We start from the raw sequence: 16,133 nt of genomic DNA on the forward strand, positions 1-16,133 counted from the left end.
TACAACAAAAAACAGCACAAAATACGGTATAAAAAGTGATAGGGTGGGAGGCAGGGAGGCCGCCAGTAGGTGGCGCCAGAGCCAATGGCAGGCACAGGCAATGCGTTATTCCCTCCTCTCTGCTGAGTTCTATAATGGCAATGCTGAGACCAAGGAAGGAGGAGGCTGACAGCCAGCGCCACCCGCTGGATGGGATGTAAGTAGGCAGATCGAGGCTGGCAAGGCCTCCACTTAGCCCAAAACATCAGAAGGGCACAGGCGTGATTGCCAAGTGCAGCCTATGCTAAGTGGAAACAGCCCTGCAAAGGCAAAAGCCCTGATAAGTAGAGACGTGAGGGACCAAATCTGGGGCCTCCTGCATATCATTTCAGAGTTGGTTTTGTCCAGGGAGATCTGAGTTCGAATCCCCACTCGGCCATTAAGCTCACTGGGCCAGTCACTTCCAAAGGGAGGGGACTCCAGCTGCTTGGCTGGAAGGTGTCCTCAAACTCTTGCTTCTTTGGGTGGAGGATAGAGAGGCAGGTGTCAGAGTGCGCAGAAACTAGCCTAGCGTACAAGGGCAGAATCGACCTTTGTCACTCCGCCCACTTTCACCCCTTGGCCCCGCCCATCTCCGGCATGCGGCCCCCAGAAGGTTGCAGAGAAGCAAATGTGGCCCTCACTCAGATCAAAAAGGTTTTCTGCCATATAGTCCAAAGGGAAGTAAATCAAAAAGCAGGTTGGGTGGGTGCCATCCTGGCCTCTTGCACATTACAATGGGGGCGGGGAGAGAGTTTATCTGAACGCCTCTGTGCAGCTGCCCTTCCTCCCTGCCCCCCACTGCCTCTGTTCTCGTGGTGTAATCCTGCACGCGTCTCTCTCACCGAGTCGAAGTAGAGCAGCAGCCGCCGTCCTTGGATCTCCCAGTGGCTGATGTATTGATCGGGGAGAGTTCGCAGCTGGGAGATGGAGGAAAGAAACAAGGAGGTGAAGCAGCAAACAGGAGCGCGGAGGTCATAAGGAGAGCTGGCTCTGGAGCAGTGTTCTGTTCTTGCATCAGCCAACCAGATGCCCCCATGGAAACCCCGAAAGGAGGGCCTGAGGACAGAAGCTACCTACTCTCTCCCCACCTGCAATTCCCGCCCACTGGAATTGAAGGCTCGTTAGAAAGGTTTCCCACTTGTCTTGTGCTGTGCAGCTTTCCATGTGCTCTGCCGCTTTCCCCCAGGAAAATTCACTCTTTAGCACTGAATTGGAGCAGGCGTCAATGTTTGCTCTGCTTCAGCACTAAAGATCGAGTTTCCCCAGGGGGAAGGTGGCAGGAAAGTCTGCCTGAGCTCTAAGAGGCATAAAATAATAATAATAATAATAATAATAATAATAATAATAATAATAATAATAATAATAATAATTTATTTATACCCCACCCATCTGGCTGGGTTCCCCCAGCCACTCTGGGTGGCTTCCAACAGAATATTACAGTACAATAATCTATTAAACCTTAAAAGCTTCCCTAAACAGGGCTGCTTTCAGATGTCTTTTAAAAGTCTGGTAGTTGTTTTTCCTCTTTGACATCTGGTGATGCTTCCAACAGCAGAGAATATGGCCATTGTGGCAATAATAATAACATTAATAATAATAATAATAGCCATTGAGGCTACTGCTAAAGCTATGGTTTTCCCAGTAGCGATGTATGGAAGTGAGAGCTGGACCATAAAGAAGGCTGATCGCCGAAAAATTGATGCTTTTGAATTATGCTCTTGAGAGTCCCATGGACTGCAAGAAGATCAAACTGATCCATTCTGAAGGAAATCAGCCCTGAGTGCTCACTGGAAGGACAGATCCTGAAGCTGAGGCTCCAATACTTTGGCCACCTCTTGAGAAGAGAAGACCCCCTGGAAAAGACCCTGATGTTGGGAAAGATGGAGGGCACAAGGAGAAGGGGACAACGGAGGACGAGATGGTTGGACAGTGTTCTTGAAGCTACAAACATGAGTCTGACCAAACTGTGGGAGGCAGTGGAAGACAGGAGTGCCTGGCGTGCTCTGGTCCAGGGGGTCACAAAGAGTCGGACACAACTAAACAACTAAACAACAACAACAATTGAGGCTACTAAGCAGGATAATGTTCTCATAGCTGAATGGCATCGCCACAGTCCTTTGTCCTGATGAGGCTCTAGCAGATGAGACAACTCAGTCAGATGGGCTAGGAATTATTATTATTATTAATAATACAGCAGACTGACTGGTGGCCCATAATACTAGGCCGGGCCCAGCCGTTTGTTGGAGGGCTGGTGTGCTAATGGACCAGTCTCCAATTGTGCTGAAGCATATCTAAAGGCCCCACAGGGAAGGGAACTCGATGGGGCTTGGTAGGGGCTTGGCAGGCCTGGACCCTGAGCCTTGTCATATGCCAAAATGCCCACACAGCCTCTGCTCACCTCCTCAAGGTAGTTCTCGTCTGGATGGAAGCCGCTCAGCAGGGTGATGTCCACGATAACCATGCCAGAGACATGAGCCCCTGGTTGTCTCCTGTACGGAGGAAAGAAGCAAAAACAGAAAGGTTAGGGAAAGGATATTCTGTTTTTCAAGTAGCGGCAATATCGCGCAATGGTTAGAGTGTTGGGCTATAGAGTGTTGGGCTAGCATGCCACTACCAGACCCAGGCAAATACAGTGGTTCCTCGGGTTACATACACTTCAGGTTACACACTCCGCTAACCCAGAAATAGTGCTTCAGGTTAAGAACTTTGCTTCAGGATAAGAACAGAAATTGGGCTCCAGCGGCGCGGCGGCAGCAGGAGGCCCCATTAGGTAAAGTGGTGCTTCAGGTTAAGAACAGTTTCAGGTTAAGAATGGACCTCCAGAACAAATTAAGTACTTAACCCGAGGTACCACTGTACTTGCCATCCCCTAAAAGGCAGTGGCCAAAGAGAGGAAGGGAGTTCTTTCCTCCTCAAAATGGCCCAGTTCTGGTTAGAACCAGAATATTATGCCTGTTCTAGAAAAGTCCGTTCATCAAACCTTACCAGAAGCAGACATTGTAGGTGACCTCCTTCTGTGCCTGCCCAGGGTCTTTGGCTTCCCTCCTGCGACGTCGGCGGGCATCAAACACTTCGATCGGTGACAACGGCTGGTCGGCGGGGTCTTCTTTCGGCTCAGAATCCTCTGGGCCGTAATCTTCATATTCGTAGTAGTAGTCTAATATGTCGGCTGTTGAAAAAGGTCGAGATGGTTAAGGGGAAGGAGCAAATTCCCTACTGGCAACAGTTGTGGCATTTGAGTTTGAGTTTAGAGGCGAGTTGACATAATACTGTAGAAGTTTATAAAATTATGCAGTGGCTGAAGAAAAGTTCCCCCCACTTTCGCTCATAACTCGTAGTGAACTCGTAGTGATGAATGCTGGGAGATTCATGACAGATGTATATATAAAGCCCACTCAAGAAGGCTGTGGATAATTCAACGCCAAAGGCCCAGAGGAAAGAAATTTCTGCCTGGAGCCTAAAGACAAGTAACGAAGGTCCCAGGTGAGCCTCCCTGGGGAGAGCGTCCCCCAATTGAGGAGCCACCACTGATAAGGCCTGCTCTTGCATTGCGGCCCTCTGAACCTCTGGTGGAGCTGGCTCACAGAGAAGGGCCTCAGAGGGCAATAGTGGAGCCCGCGGTGATGAATGCGGAGAGCAGCGGTCTCCCTGACCACAGAACTGGAATCTGAAGCCCAGACTTACGTGCACGTTGAAAAGAACCACTCACGTCCACCTGCAGCCCGAGAGTCTGGCATGAAGTGTTTTGTACAGCCAAGACATGGTATTGCTTCAGGACCTGGAAGGGAGCAGAGACAGAAGAGGAGTGCTCCTCCTTGCTCTCGAACTGTGCGCTCGCAGTAGCGACACTGGAGTAAAGGTTTGTTCAGAGCCCAGGAGTCGCAGTCTAAGGAGGAGGAAGCTGGCAGGCTTCAGGTAGAAAGTGAGGCAGGGTGGGGGGCCGTAGTAGTAGTAGTAGTAATAATAATAATAATAATAATTTATTTATACCCCGCCTATCTGGTTGGGTTTTCCCAGCCACTCTGGGCAGCTCCTAACAGAATACAGTGGACGCTCGGGTTGCGAACGTGATCCGTGTGGGATTCATGTTCGCAACCCACAGTGTTCGCAACCCGCATCAGCACACACGCAGGTTGCGATTTGGAGCTTCAGAGCATGCGCAAAGCGTGATTTAGTGCTTCTGCGCATGTGCGACCACCAGAACCTGGAAGTAACCCATTCCGGTACTTCCGGGTTTTGGTGGTCCGCAACCCAAACAAACGCAACTTGAAGCGTCTGTAACCTGAGGTATGACTGTATTAAAAATAGAATCAAACATTAAAAACTTCCCTAAACAGAGCTGCCTTCAGATGTCTTCTAGAAGTCGTAGATAGTTGTTTATTTCCTTGACATCTGATGGGAGGGCGTTCCACAGGACGGATGCCACTACCGAGAATTCCCTCTGCCTGCTTCCCTGTAACTTGGCTTCTTGCAGCGAGGGAACTGCCAGAAGGGCCTCGGTGCTGGACCTCAGCGTCCGGGCAGAACTATGGGGGAGGAGACGCTCCTTCAGGTATACTGGACCGAGGCCCTTTAGGGCTTTAAAGGTCAGCACCAACACTTTGAATTGTGCTTGGAAACGTACTGGGAGCCAATGTGGGTCTTTCAAGACTGGTGTTATGTGGTCTTGGCGCCCGCCCCCAGTCACCAGTCTAGCTGCCGCATTCTAGATTAGTTGTAGTTTCTGGGTCACCTTCAAAGGTAGCCCCACGTAGAGCACAGTGCAGCCCTTCCTGAATATAAAGCTTATACAAATGAGAGAGAATCAGTTGGTATTAATTAAAAGCAAAGCAGACAAAGTATGAAGCTACTCACGGTTAGAGTCCCTTTCCCCTTCCCTTCCACTTTCAGATGGATGTTACTTCCCATGGAAAACTAAAGGTGGGAGAAAAACGAGGAGGGAAAGTGAACGGCCAGGCCAAATAATACTGAAATACCCACACGGCGACAGCAGCCCCCAAGGTCCGCCTCATGAAGGGGCCTGTGGGACTATGGATTCTGAAGGGATCCCACAATCCACCCCAGGTCAGGCTGATCTGCCCAAATCGAATCAGGCGAGTGTCCGGAATCCTAGCTTGGCAGGAATCCCTTGTTGGGATCTCCGCTCAGTCTAGCAGATAAAGCTTATCTTCCTCTGGCCGAGCCTTCGGAATTGCCTCCCGACGAATAATTAACGACCTGAGCCTTTGATGAGGCTCCAAGGGACGTTCCCCGATTCAGCGGAGATTCCAGCAGCATGCGGAAGTGATGAGATTTATGGCTTCATTGCAAAGAGTTTTATTTCTAAGCTACGCAGACAGCAAAGAAAAATACACCCTCTCTCTATGAAAGAAGAGAGCAACTGAAACAAAGGAACAGGAAACCAGTAATGTCACATCCGTCTCCCGTGAGACTTCCAACAGCCTGGAAGGTCTCTGGAATGTAGACCGAGTCCTGAGACTCCAAGCAACTGCTCAGTGGCAAACAGAAACTAACATCCCCACCCCAAACCCTCACCTGAAGTTCTTCCTGGATCGGATCATTCGACCGCCCAAAGGTAAAGGTCCTTGGCAAGCTTTTCCCGGGGATCTTGAGGGTCACTTTCAGCTCGTTGTCCTCCTCCTCGAAGGAGCTGATCCAATAGCGGGACAGAGCTTCTAGCGCCACCACTGTGTCCTGAAAGGAGAGAGAAATGGGCCAGTTTATGAGAGTTTGAGTGGGAAAAGACAGCCTGCACTGGGCTAGTCCCCAGGAACTTGAGAAATGAGGGCCAGCAGCCACAAAGACTACCCTCCGAGCATTCGTCAAAGCTCCCTTGAAAGCCACCTGAGCTGGTGGCCATCAATAGTCCCTCCATTTAGTAAGCATGGACCAATGGTGCCAAATAGTATGGGAAACAGCCCTACTAGAAAAATTAACCAATAAACTGAAACTGGCTCCGGGACAAATAGAAGAAGATGCCTTCGCCCTGGTATGGCTCCCCTTTATCACATACACAGCCCAACAAGACAACGACAATAATCCACCAAAAGCATACAAATCAATATGGCTGACCTGATCCAAAACACCCACCCACCCCACTCACGCATGAAAACAACGACCACCACAGCCAACCACAAATGAACAACCACACCCTAGGCCAACCCCAACCTCTTTCACCAGCAAAGGAACACAAGTGAACAGCAGAGAACCTGCACAAGCAACGCTGACACCAAACCCTACATATAGTAAGTAAAATACAGTGGTGCCCCGCAAGACAAATGCCTCGCAAAACGAAAAACGCGCAAGTCGAAAGGGTTTTTCGGTTTTTGCGTCGCTTCGCAAGACGATTTTCCCTATGGGCTTGCTTCGCAAGACGAAACGTCTTGCCGAGTTCTTGCGAGTTTGTTTCCTTTTTCTTTAAGCTGCTAAGCCGTTAATAGCCGCTAAGCCACTAAGCCACAAATAGCCGCTAAGCCGCTAATAGCCGTGCTTCGCAAGACGAAAAAACCGCAAGACGAAGAGACTCGCAGAACGGATTAATTTCGTCTTGCGAGGCACCACTGTAGAAACATCACCACCCAACCCCACCTATCTCCCCCCCCTCCACCTCTTGCCCCCTTTTCTTCCTAATGTCTCAACAAATGAAACTGATTTGCAAAAATGTTACATGGGGGGGGGGGAATAGGAGATAAGAGACATTGCACACACTTTTGTAAATCAAGAAAATCCCTCCATTTTGTAAACATGCCCTGCGGGAGACCATACCTGGGTCGATCTGAAGCCGCCCCCATAGTTCCTCTGCTCCGTCAGCCACCGAGCCACCTTGCCTGCTGACGCAAGGTCGTTTTTCTGCAACAGGTAGAGGAGCCCATATGCGGTGGCCTCCACCGTGATGGCCGAAGCAGGAGGCACCCGGTCAGCTTTCTTCTCATTCTGCCGCCGGTCCTTCTCCTCCACTGCCCAGAACATCATGGTGTTGTCTGGAAGAAGCATGAGAGGTCAGAATGTAGGGGCTATGCAGATGCGATGTATTGGGGAAGGGGACACACACGTGTGACCAGGATCTCGTGCGTTAGCTCAGAATCTGAAAGGCCAGAGTTATATTGGGATTGAGGGTGATTACTTTTGTCCTCCGTAGCGAGACTCTTCAGGCGGACGCCGGCACTCGCGATGGCTGACTTGTCGTCGGAAGCGATCGACAGGGCGTAGCTGGTGATGGCGACAGGGTACGGGCCCAGGGACTGATCCTCCAGCTTGCGGGAAAGGAAGGCAGTCGCCCGAGCCAAGCCGTGTCTCTGGAAGAGAAGGAAAAGCAAATATTGATTGATACGTATTTGAGTGTTTGTAGCTTGCAATTTGCCATAAGAACACAGCAAGGTGGGACATGCAACATTACAGTGATGTCAAGGGAGGAGGGAAGGAAGGAGGTGGGGAGCCTTGCTGCCTGGGCAGGAAGAGGCAGGATCAGCCAGGTGTCAGGTGCCATGAGGGATAGAAACTTGATTGTGTGTTGTTTTTTTAAAAAAGTTGAAAATGGAGATTCTGGGCCGGCTGGATTTCCATGTCCAGCATATTAGCTGGCTCTCCAGTGGTTTCTTAATATAATATAGTGGTACCTCAGGTTAAGTACTTAATTCGTTCCGGAAGTCCGTACTTAACCTGAAACTGTTCTTAACCTGAAGCACCACTTTAGCTAATGGGGCCCCCTGTTGCTGCCGCGCCGCCGGAGCACGATTTCTGTTCTCATCCTGAAGCAAAGTTCTTAACCTGAAGCACTATTTCTGGGTTAGCGGAGTCTGTAACCTGAAGCGTATGTAACCTGAAGCGTATGTAACCCGAGGTACCACTGTAATAATAATAATAATAATAGTCACATAGTTGTTTATCTCTTTGACATCTAATGGGAGGGCATACCACAGGGCGGGAGCTACCACCGAGAAGGCCCTCTGCCTGGTTCCCTGTAACCTCACTTCACCTATTTCCCGCTTGCCCCGCCGCCGCAGCCTTCCCTTGCTTCTTACCAGTCGACTCAGCTGTTCCTGCTTCACTGTTTCCTGCTCTGGATCCGACTCCTCCTCTTTGTACACAGCCAAGGCCTCCTGAAGCGTAATGGTGATGTACGCCGTGAGCGAGATGCCTCCATGAAGGCCACCAACGCCACCCTGGGGAGGAAAGACAAAGGAACGCATGGCTGACGGAGAATCGATTCACCCTTTCCGAGTCGCAATAGAAACCAAAACTCAGCCATCCTTTGAAATTTGCGCTCCCCTGATTTTTGTCATGCAGTTCTCCAAACAAAGTTTACAATAATAGTGTGCGTAAAAATGAAGATATTGGCGAAATGCATTATATTACGGGGAAAATGCTTGCAAAAATGTGTACAGAAACCAATGTGTTAATTTGGAGAAATTTGCATGAAAACGCCGGTGAGTTTTCATTAGGTTTGATTTTTTAATGGTTGCTCAGGAGCTCACCTGCATCTCCCGATGATAGACAGGATGTGGGTCTTCGAAGGAACCATCCTCTTTTTGCTTATTCAGCAGCCACTGCACCGTCTCACGGATCTTGGCCTCATCCACCACTTGGTACTCGCGGCTCAGAGTCAAAACTTTGGTCACGAAAGCCGTCAACCTGGAGGGAATGAGAGTCAGAGGACAGGCAAATGATTACAGGTGTGGAGATCGTGTGTGCATGCACATCTGAACACTCGCATGCGCATTCAGGGCCCTTAATGGGAGCTTGTATGTAAAAAGGAGGCACTGAACATGGCTGCAGGGACTGCTCTGCTGACTTGGGGTGTCTCCAAGCGGTCAGCATTATGACGGAGGTTTTCAAGCACATACCACGAAACTCAGAGGCCACAACATTCCTTTTGATGCTGCTAGATCAGCCACAAGCAACTCATGCTGTCAACTTTTCCCTTTTCTTGCGAGGAATCCTATTCGGAATAAGGGAATTTCCCTTTTAAAAAGGGCAGCGTTGACAGCTATGTGAGAAGTGGCAAGAGCCCATGGCGTCCCAGGCACACACACACACAGGGTATGTGTCCCTTTGGAGAATAGAAGACACGGCGGAGACTGTAGTGCTTTAAGAAATAGGGCTAATTTGCCCATTTACATCTTTACTCTGCACGGAGGGAGTCCAGATCTTATGGCATGGCCCAAAAAGCCTTGCAGGCAACCTTGCCTCTTCTTGCCAAGATGGATCTCAGCCCCGCTTCCTCCCAGAAACCCTTGCTTCAAGCCTCCTTTTTCCTGTCCCCTCAAACACACACTCCATCACCTTGGTAACATCACAGGATGCTAAAGGATTCCTCACCTTAAAGGCCCTTCAACACCTTTTTGTAACTGCTCTTCCCCTCCCAGGCAGCCAGATTGATTTGCATAAGAGCCAAGGCCAAATGAAGAGTGCAAGGGGATTGGGATAAGGATTGCTTAAGCAGATCTAGTATGGGACCGATCACTGCAGATGGTGACAGCAGTCATGAAATTAAAAGACGCCTGCTCCTTGGGAGAAAGGCGATGGCAAACCTAGACAGCGTCTTAAAAAGCAGAGACATCACCTTGCCGACAAAGGTCCGTTTAGTTAAAGCCATGGTTTTCCCAGTAGTGATGTATGGAAGTGAGAGCTGGACCATAAAGAAGGCTGATGGCCGAAAAATTGATGCTTTTGAATTATGGTGCTGGAGGAGACTCTTGAGAGTCCCATGGACTGCAAGAAGATCAAACCTATCCATTCTGAAGGAAATCAGCCCTGAGTGCTCACTGGAAGGACAGATCCTGAAGCTGAGGCTCCAATTCTTTGGCCATCTCATGAGAAGAGAAGACTCCCTGGAAAAGACCCTGATGCTGGGAAAGATGGAGGGCACAAGGAGAAGGGGACAACAGAGGATGAGATGGTTGGACAGTGTTCTCGAAGCTACCAGCATGAGTTTGACCAAACTGCGGGAGGCAGTGGAAGACAGAAGTGCCTGGCGTGCCCTGGTCCATGGGGTCACAAAGAGTCGGACACGACTAAACGACTAAACAACAAAGTATGGGACCATCCCAAAATTCGCACCCAGAACCTCTCCTCCCGCCTCCTTCGCAGCGCTGAGTCTTACCAGACACTGCTGGGGTGGGTGATCCAAGCTCCGTACGATCCATCTGACTTCCGGAAGGTAAGGATCCGCTCATAGCCTGCAGTGCAAAAGGCAAGAGAATCCCACATCTATCATGACTGCTTTGCTTCCTCTCTGCAAAACATCCTCGTTTTATTTTTATTTTTGGCGGCATAGGGATAAAGGAAGAAACAGGCCAGGATCCTTCAGGGGCCATGTGTGAGTGAAGGCAGATCCTTAAAATGAACAAATGGATGCTGATTAGGTGGGAGATCCCCAGCTGATCCCTGCTCTAGGGAAGTCTCTCTGAGCTTGAGGCCAAGGCCAAATGATCCTCCTACTTCCCTGCCCACCCCCCAAATTGGCCTGCTCCAATTGGCACATGGAGATGGACTGCAAGGCAGGATGGGGAGGTGGTGTTGTGGCGTCACGGGCACCAGCCAATCAGTGCTGCTGCCTCTTTGGGCTACTGAGCTGTTAGCTAAGGATGAACGTGGCCAGTCTGTTTATATATACAGTAATTTTATAGTATGCTTTTCCTGGTGAGAATTGCAGGTGTGTAAATTACCGGGGCGTGTGCAGTAATTTGTAAGTCAATACAGCTCAGCGCATCCCCTTTGTGTCTCCCAGCATGCATCATGGCCCATCACCTGAACGGAGGTTTTCCAGTGCTTTTTCCTTGCTGTCTGGTTTCAGGTGCAGCCACTGCTCTGTCTTGTCCAGGTACTGCATGGCATAGGCTCCAGGGGCCAGCAGGACCATGGTTTGCTCCCCGCATCCCTGGGGAACCCTCAGCAGAGACGAGAGGCCGTCCGGGGTCAGGGAGCTCTGAAGGACGTCAGCAGGCATGGAGCCTGGTGGCCCAAGGCAAAACAACGGTTCAGAACACGGCACGGGCCAGCGAGGGAAAACAACAAAACTATTTCCCATCTTCCCCCTACCACAACCCTGGCCAACTTCTATGCTTTTAAAACAATGTTTGCACAAGGCCCGGGCCACAGCAGCACAGTCCATTTAAAGCACTGTGGCACCACCTTTAACTGTCATGGCTTCCTGCAAAGGATTATGGGAGGTGCAGTTTGCTAAAGGAGACTATTCCCCTCCCAAATTTCCCTGTGAAGAGGAATTGATTGTTAAGCCATGCTAGGAATTGTAGCTCTGGAAGGGGAACAGGGGTCTCCCTTAACAAACAGAAAAATAGGTATTATTATTATTATTAGTTTGTTTAAAGTGCTGATAATTCTCTGTTGGAGACCCACAGCGTCCCCTGCTTGCTTGATCCAAACCGGTTTAAATCTGCCATGCCAGTGTGCCACTACAATCTGGAAATCTTTTAACTGCCAGCTGGAAGCTAAAGGAAGGTTTGGAATCAAGATTCCTGCATTGCAAGGGCTTCCAACTCTACAGTTCTATTATTCCCTCTCTGGCTTGTTTCTTGCACCTGTCAAACGGACGCTCATCTTGAAGTCGCTGCCGGGAATGGCGTTGGAGGGAATCTCGCCTGAAATCTCCACCGTTCTGGTGCGCCCATCTGTCTCGAACGGGGGGAGGGGGGGAGAAGGAAAAACATTTAGCTCCTCACCACTGCAAGCCAACAGCTTCTGCAGCTCTTCCGAAGAATTTAGGGATCTGGGATTTGCAGCCTCCCCCCTTGGCCAGCCCAGACGACTATGGTCTGTATACTTCCTGGAAACATCAGGCAGCCTCCCCAAAAAGCCTGTTTGAAATTTCCTTAGAGCAGCTAAGTTCCTGTGCATAAAGAATGTGAGAAGAGCTCTGTAGCAGGATCAGGCCATGGGCCCATCATAATGCAGCAATGTTCTGACAATGTCAAACCCAGATGCATTTTGGGTAGCCCTATAATGGAACAGTGACACTCCTCATGTTCTAGCTCACAAGACGTCTCTGTTGCTTTGTAATCCTTTCCTTTCCAACAGCCAAGCATTTGGATGATCCTAGATATAATAAATCATAATAATTTGGGAGATGGCCACTATACACTATACACCTAAGCCCTTTGTCCTTTAGGGGCCTCGTATCTACGCAACCGCCTCTCCTGGTATGCCCTGCAGAGGACCTTAAGGTCCATGAATAACCATAGTTTAGAGGTCCCAGGCCCTAAGGAAGTCAGACTATCCTCCACCAGGGCCTTTTCAGTGATGGCTCCGACCTGGTGGAATGCTTTGTCCCATGAGACTAGTGTCCTTCAGGACTTAACCTCCTTCCGCCGGGCCTGTAAGACAGAGCTATTCCACCTGCCCTTTAATTTGAATTCAGCCTGATCTTTTATTTCCCTTCTCTTCCCTCCCCCTCCCCTTTTATGAAGATCATCCGCTCTGAGACCCCACAGCTAATTCTCCCCTGGCCTCCTCGCTGCCCCAAGTAGGACCAATTCAGCCAACTAGCCCTGGGGATTATCTAATACTTATTTCCCCTAAATTGATTTTTGATTTTTATTGTTAATCATATTTTTATACCTTATTTTATGCTGTTTTTATAATTAAGTGATTTAAATTTGTTAGCCACCCTGAACCCGGTTTTTGAACCGGGAAGGGCAGGGTATAAATAAAAGTTTATTATTATTACTATTATACTGCATATTCTACTCTCCAAATAGAGGCAGGCAAGAGTGCAGGCTCTCTGCTCACAAGCTCCCATCTTCCAAACCACAAGTGCAAGAAATATCATCAATGCTGGAAGGGACTCTTGAATACCAGCCATGCTGGCGGGGGGGGGGCACATCTGGAGGTTGATGCTCACCTGCTATCAACCTATGGGTGACAGGGGGAAATAACCCGTGTAATGCTTTGGGTGTGGTGTATGTATGCGTGTTCCGTATTTAAATGCCAAGAGTTGTTTCTGCATCACCCACCCTCAGGAACTGGGTTTCAGATCTGTGTTCAAGTCTCCTACCTTTACTATCCAGGGAAACGGAATATTCCTCCACCTGGACGGCACCCTCTTTCTGCAAATGAAGAAGAATTGGAATAACGCTAAGAGGACCTGGAATTTAATTTAATTGGAGGTATAATTGCTCATTGAGTGCTCACTGGAAGGACAGCTGAGGCTCCAGTACTTTGGCCACCTCATGAGAAGAGAAGACTCCCTGGAGAAGACCCTGATGTTGGGAAAGATGGAGGGCACAAGGAGAAGGGGGCGACAGAGGACGAGATGGTTGGATAGTGTTTTCGAGGTTACCAGCATGAGTTTGACCAAACTGCGGGAGGCAGTGGAGGACAGAGGTGCCTGGCGTTCTCTGGTCCATGGGGTCACGAAGAGTCGGACACGACTAAACAACAACATAATTGCTCATTTATCTTCAGTTGGACGGAAGAATGAAAGGCGTCTGTGAACTTGCCAAGCAACTGATAAGGTTCATTATTGAGTCATCTGCAATTCAACAGACCACTCCTCTTCCTAGGCTGAGAGGGGAAATAGTGAAAACAGGTTATTCACTGGGACAGAGGGATTTTTGCAGCTGTTGTTAAAGTTGCTAAACAACAGAGAAATGGAGAAATTTCTGAAACAACCATGGAATATCAGCTTCGCCCAAGACATGATGGATAACAGCAACAACAGGGGGAAAGAAGGACATAACATCTTATGAGGACAGGAAGAAATACCACAGAAAGAATAATTGCCACACACAGGAAGAACAAGGATATAGTTTGAGTTCCTCACTTGTAATTTTATAAATCATTTATTGTGTTAACACGAATAGAAGTTATTAATATTGCAGTTGCTGAATAAGGGGTTATTATTATTTTGACCGGAATGTAATGGAAATTAAATAAGATTTTGGAACGCAGAAATAAAGCAAATAATAAAGCCATCAATTCTACCACTTGGGGGACCACCTTATCTAAATTATATAATTACGTATTTGAACTATTGGAATTATATTATAAAGGGGTATTGTTATAATGAGGCTATTATTCGATTGTAATCGAAAACTAATAAAATTATCAAAAAATGAAGAAGACTTGGGTGCATGTCACCATAAGAGCCAGTGTGGGGCAGCTGGCTGGTCTCCAGCATGGAAAATCCAGCTTTGAATCCTTGCCTAGCCATTAAGTTCCTTGGAAAGCCCGCCCTGTGGAACGCCCTCCCATCAGATGTCAAGGAAATAAACAACTATGTGACTTTTAGAAAACATCTGAAGGCAGCCCTGTTGAAGGAAGTTTTTAATGTCTGGTGTTTTATTGTATTTTTAATACTTTGTTGGAAGCCGCCCAGAGTGACTGGGGAAACCCAGATGAGTGGAGGTATAAATAATAATATTGCAACTACTCTATTCCAAACTTAAAAATTGAAAGTGTAATGATTCTTCAACATCAACTTCATTGGACTGGTCGTGTTGTGCAGATGCCTGGTTATCTACTTCCAAAGCAACTATTCTATTCCAAACTTAAAAATGGAAAGCGTAATGCTGGTGGTCAACAAAAGAGGTTTAAAGGCTGTCTCAAGACAAATCTAAAAAAATGTAGTATAAACAACAACAGCTGGGAAACACTGGCCTGTGAGCGCTCCAGTTGGAGAACAGCCTTTACCAAAGGTGTCATGGGATTTGAAGACACTCGAACTCAGGACCCAAGGGAGAAACGTGCTAGGAGGAAGGCACACTGGGAAATCCGCACCGTGATCAACTCTTGCCCGGAAACCAATGTCCCCACTGTGGAAGGATGTGTGGATCCAGAATTGGCCTCCACAGTCACTTACAGACTCACTGTTTTATGGAAGACGATCTTACTCGGCTACGAGTGATCACCAAAGGAGGAGAAGGAGGAGGAGGAGGAGGAGGTGGTGGGCCCAGAGTGGTGGTGGTCTTAGGAGCAGAAAAACATCCCCTGCGATGAAAGGCCTCTTACCTCGACCCTCAGTTTCTTGGAGACTTTGTCCCCTCCCCCAAAGCCACCAAGGGCGACAACTGTGATGGGGATGTCGGCCGCTCCCATGGGAACCAACACAAAGGGGATGGGGACCGCAGAGTTCCCGGGCACCTCCACCCGCTGCTTCCGTGCTGGGCCTACAGTGGCGGGAGAGCAGAGGCCGTCATGGGGCTCCAGGTATACCAACACCTAGAAAGGGGAAAAAAGAAAGAATCAGGAGGCAGAAGAAATCAAGCAGCATTCAACTGAGTTTTTTTTACTCAGGGCTGACCTGCCGAAACTGACACGCCTTGCTTTTCGGCGGGTTTGCTCCAAGTAAAAATTAATTGAATAGACAGTGGATACACAGGTGGAGTTTATTTTATTCTTTCAAATATAGATTCTGAAAGGTGCGGTGCACGGCCTGCTTTTTTTACCCTTCTGGTAAACAGGTTTCGCAAGTTTTGGTACCGTTTCGAAAACCTGCAATGCCTATTTTGGCTACAGGCAACGGCGGGATGACATAAATAAATAAAATGAACCACAGCCAATGACAGGCAGTGCAGCCTCCTGATTGGCTGAAAGTAAGAAGGCAGGCAGGGGGGAACAAGCGGAGGTTGGTGGCGCAGTGATCCTTTTGCCCCAATGCTTATCAGCCGCAAGCCCTTCTTATTTGCCCTCTCCAGCTATTTCATTGCAATAGGTAAAGGTAAAGGGACCCCTGACCATTAGGTCCAGTCGTGGAAGACTCTGGGGTTGCGGCGTTCATCTCGCTTTATTGGCCGAGGGAGCCGGCGTACAGCTTCCTGGTCATGTGGCCAGCATGACTAAGCCCCTTCTGGCGAACCAGAGCAGCACACGGAAACGCTGTTTACCTTCCCGCCAGAGCGGTACCTATTTATCTACTTGCCCTTTGACGTGCTTTCGAACTGCTAGGTTGGCAGGAGCAGGGACCGAGCAATGGGAGCTCACCCCGTCGCGGGGATTCGAACCGCTGACCTTCCGATCAGCAAGTCCTAGGCTCTGCGGTTTAACCCACAGCGCCACCCGCGTCCCTTTTTCATTGCAATACCTGCCCAGAAATCTGTGGAACCGGTTCCACTCTTTCTCTTCCTGCCTCATGTCACTTGCCTTGGCTTTTTTGG

At 48.9% G+C, this 16,133-nt stretch overlaps 1 protein-coding gene across 1 annotated transcript in view; it reads right to left on the bottom strand.

Annotated features, from left to right (window-relative positions):
• The window catches only part of LOC309364325 (complement C4-A-like), a 61,492-nt gene that overhangs the window by 13,754 nt on the left and 31,605 nt on the right, over positions 1-16,133 (bottom strand). Inside the window, exons 21-35 of the mRNA XM_081901301.1 lie at positions 14,989-15,198; positions 13,034-13,085; positions 11,562-11,651; positions 10,771-10,974; positions 10,124-10,199; positions 8,496-8,652; positions 8,043-8,183; positions 7,145-7,316; positions 6,787-7,001; positions 5,557-5,715; positions 4,876-4,935; positions 3,706-3,799; positions 3,007-3,190; positions 2,420-2,510; positions 864-938 (exon numbers count right to left, since the gene is read on the bottom strand). Coding sequence (XP_081757427.1) covers positions 864-938; positions 2,420-2,510; positions 3,007-3,190; positions 3,706-3,799; positions 4,876-4,935; positions 5,557-5,715; positions 6,787-7,001; positions 7,145-7,316; positions 8,043-8,183; positions 8,496-8,652; positions 10,124-10,199; positions 10,771-10,974; positions 11,562-11,651; positions 13,034-13,085; positions 14,989-15,198 — 1,980 coding nt within the window. The remainder of the gene's footprint in view (positions 1-863; positions 939-2,419; positions 2,511-3,006; positions 3,191-3,705; positions 3,800-4,875; positions 4,936-5,556; positions 5,716-6,786; positions 7,002-7,144; positions 7,317-8,042; positions 8,184-8,495; positions 8,653-10,123; positions 10,200-10,770; positions 10,975-11,561; positions 11,652-13,033; positions 13,086-14,988; positions 15,199-16,133) is intronic.

Source organism: Podarcis melisellensis, assembly GCF_964234715.1.
Source record: "Podarcis melisellensis genome assembly, chromosome: 2".
Lineage (NCBI taxonomy): Eukaryota > Metazoa > Chordata > Lepidosauria > Squamata > Lacertidae > Podarcis > Podarcis melisellensis.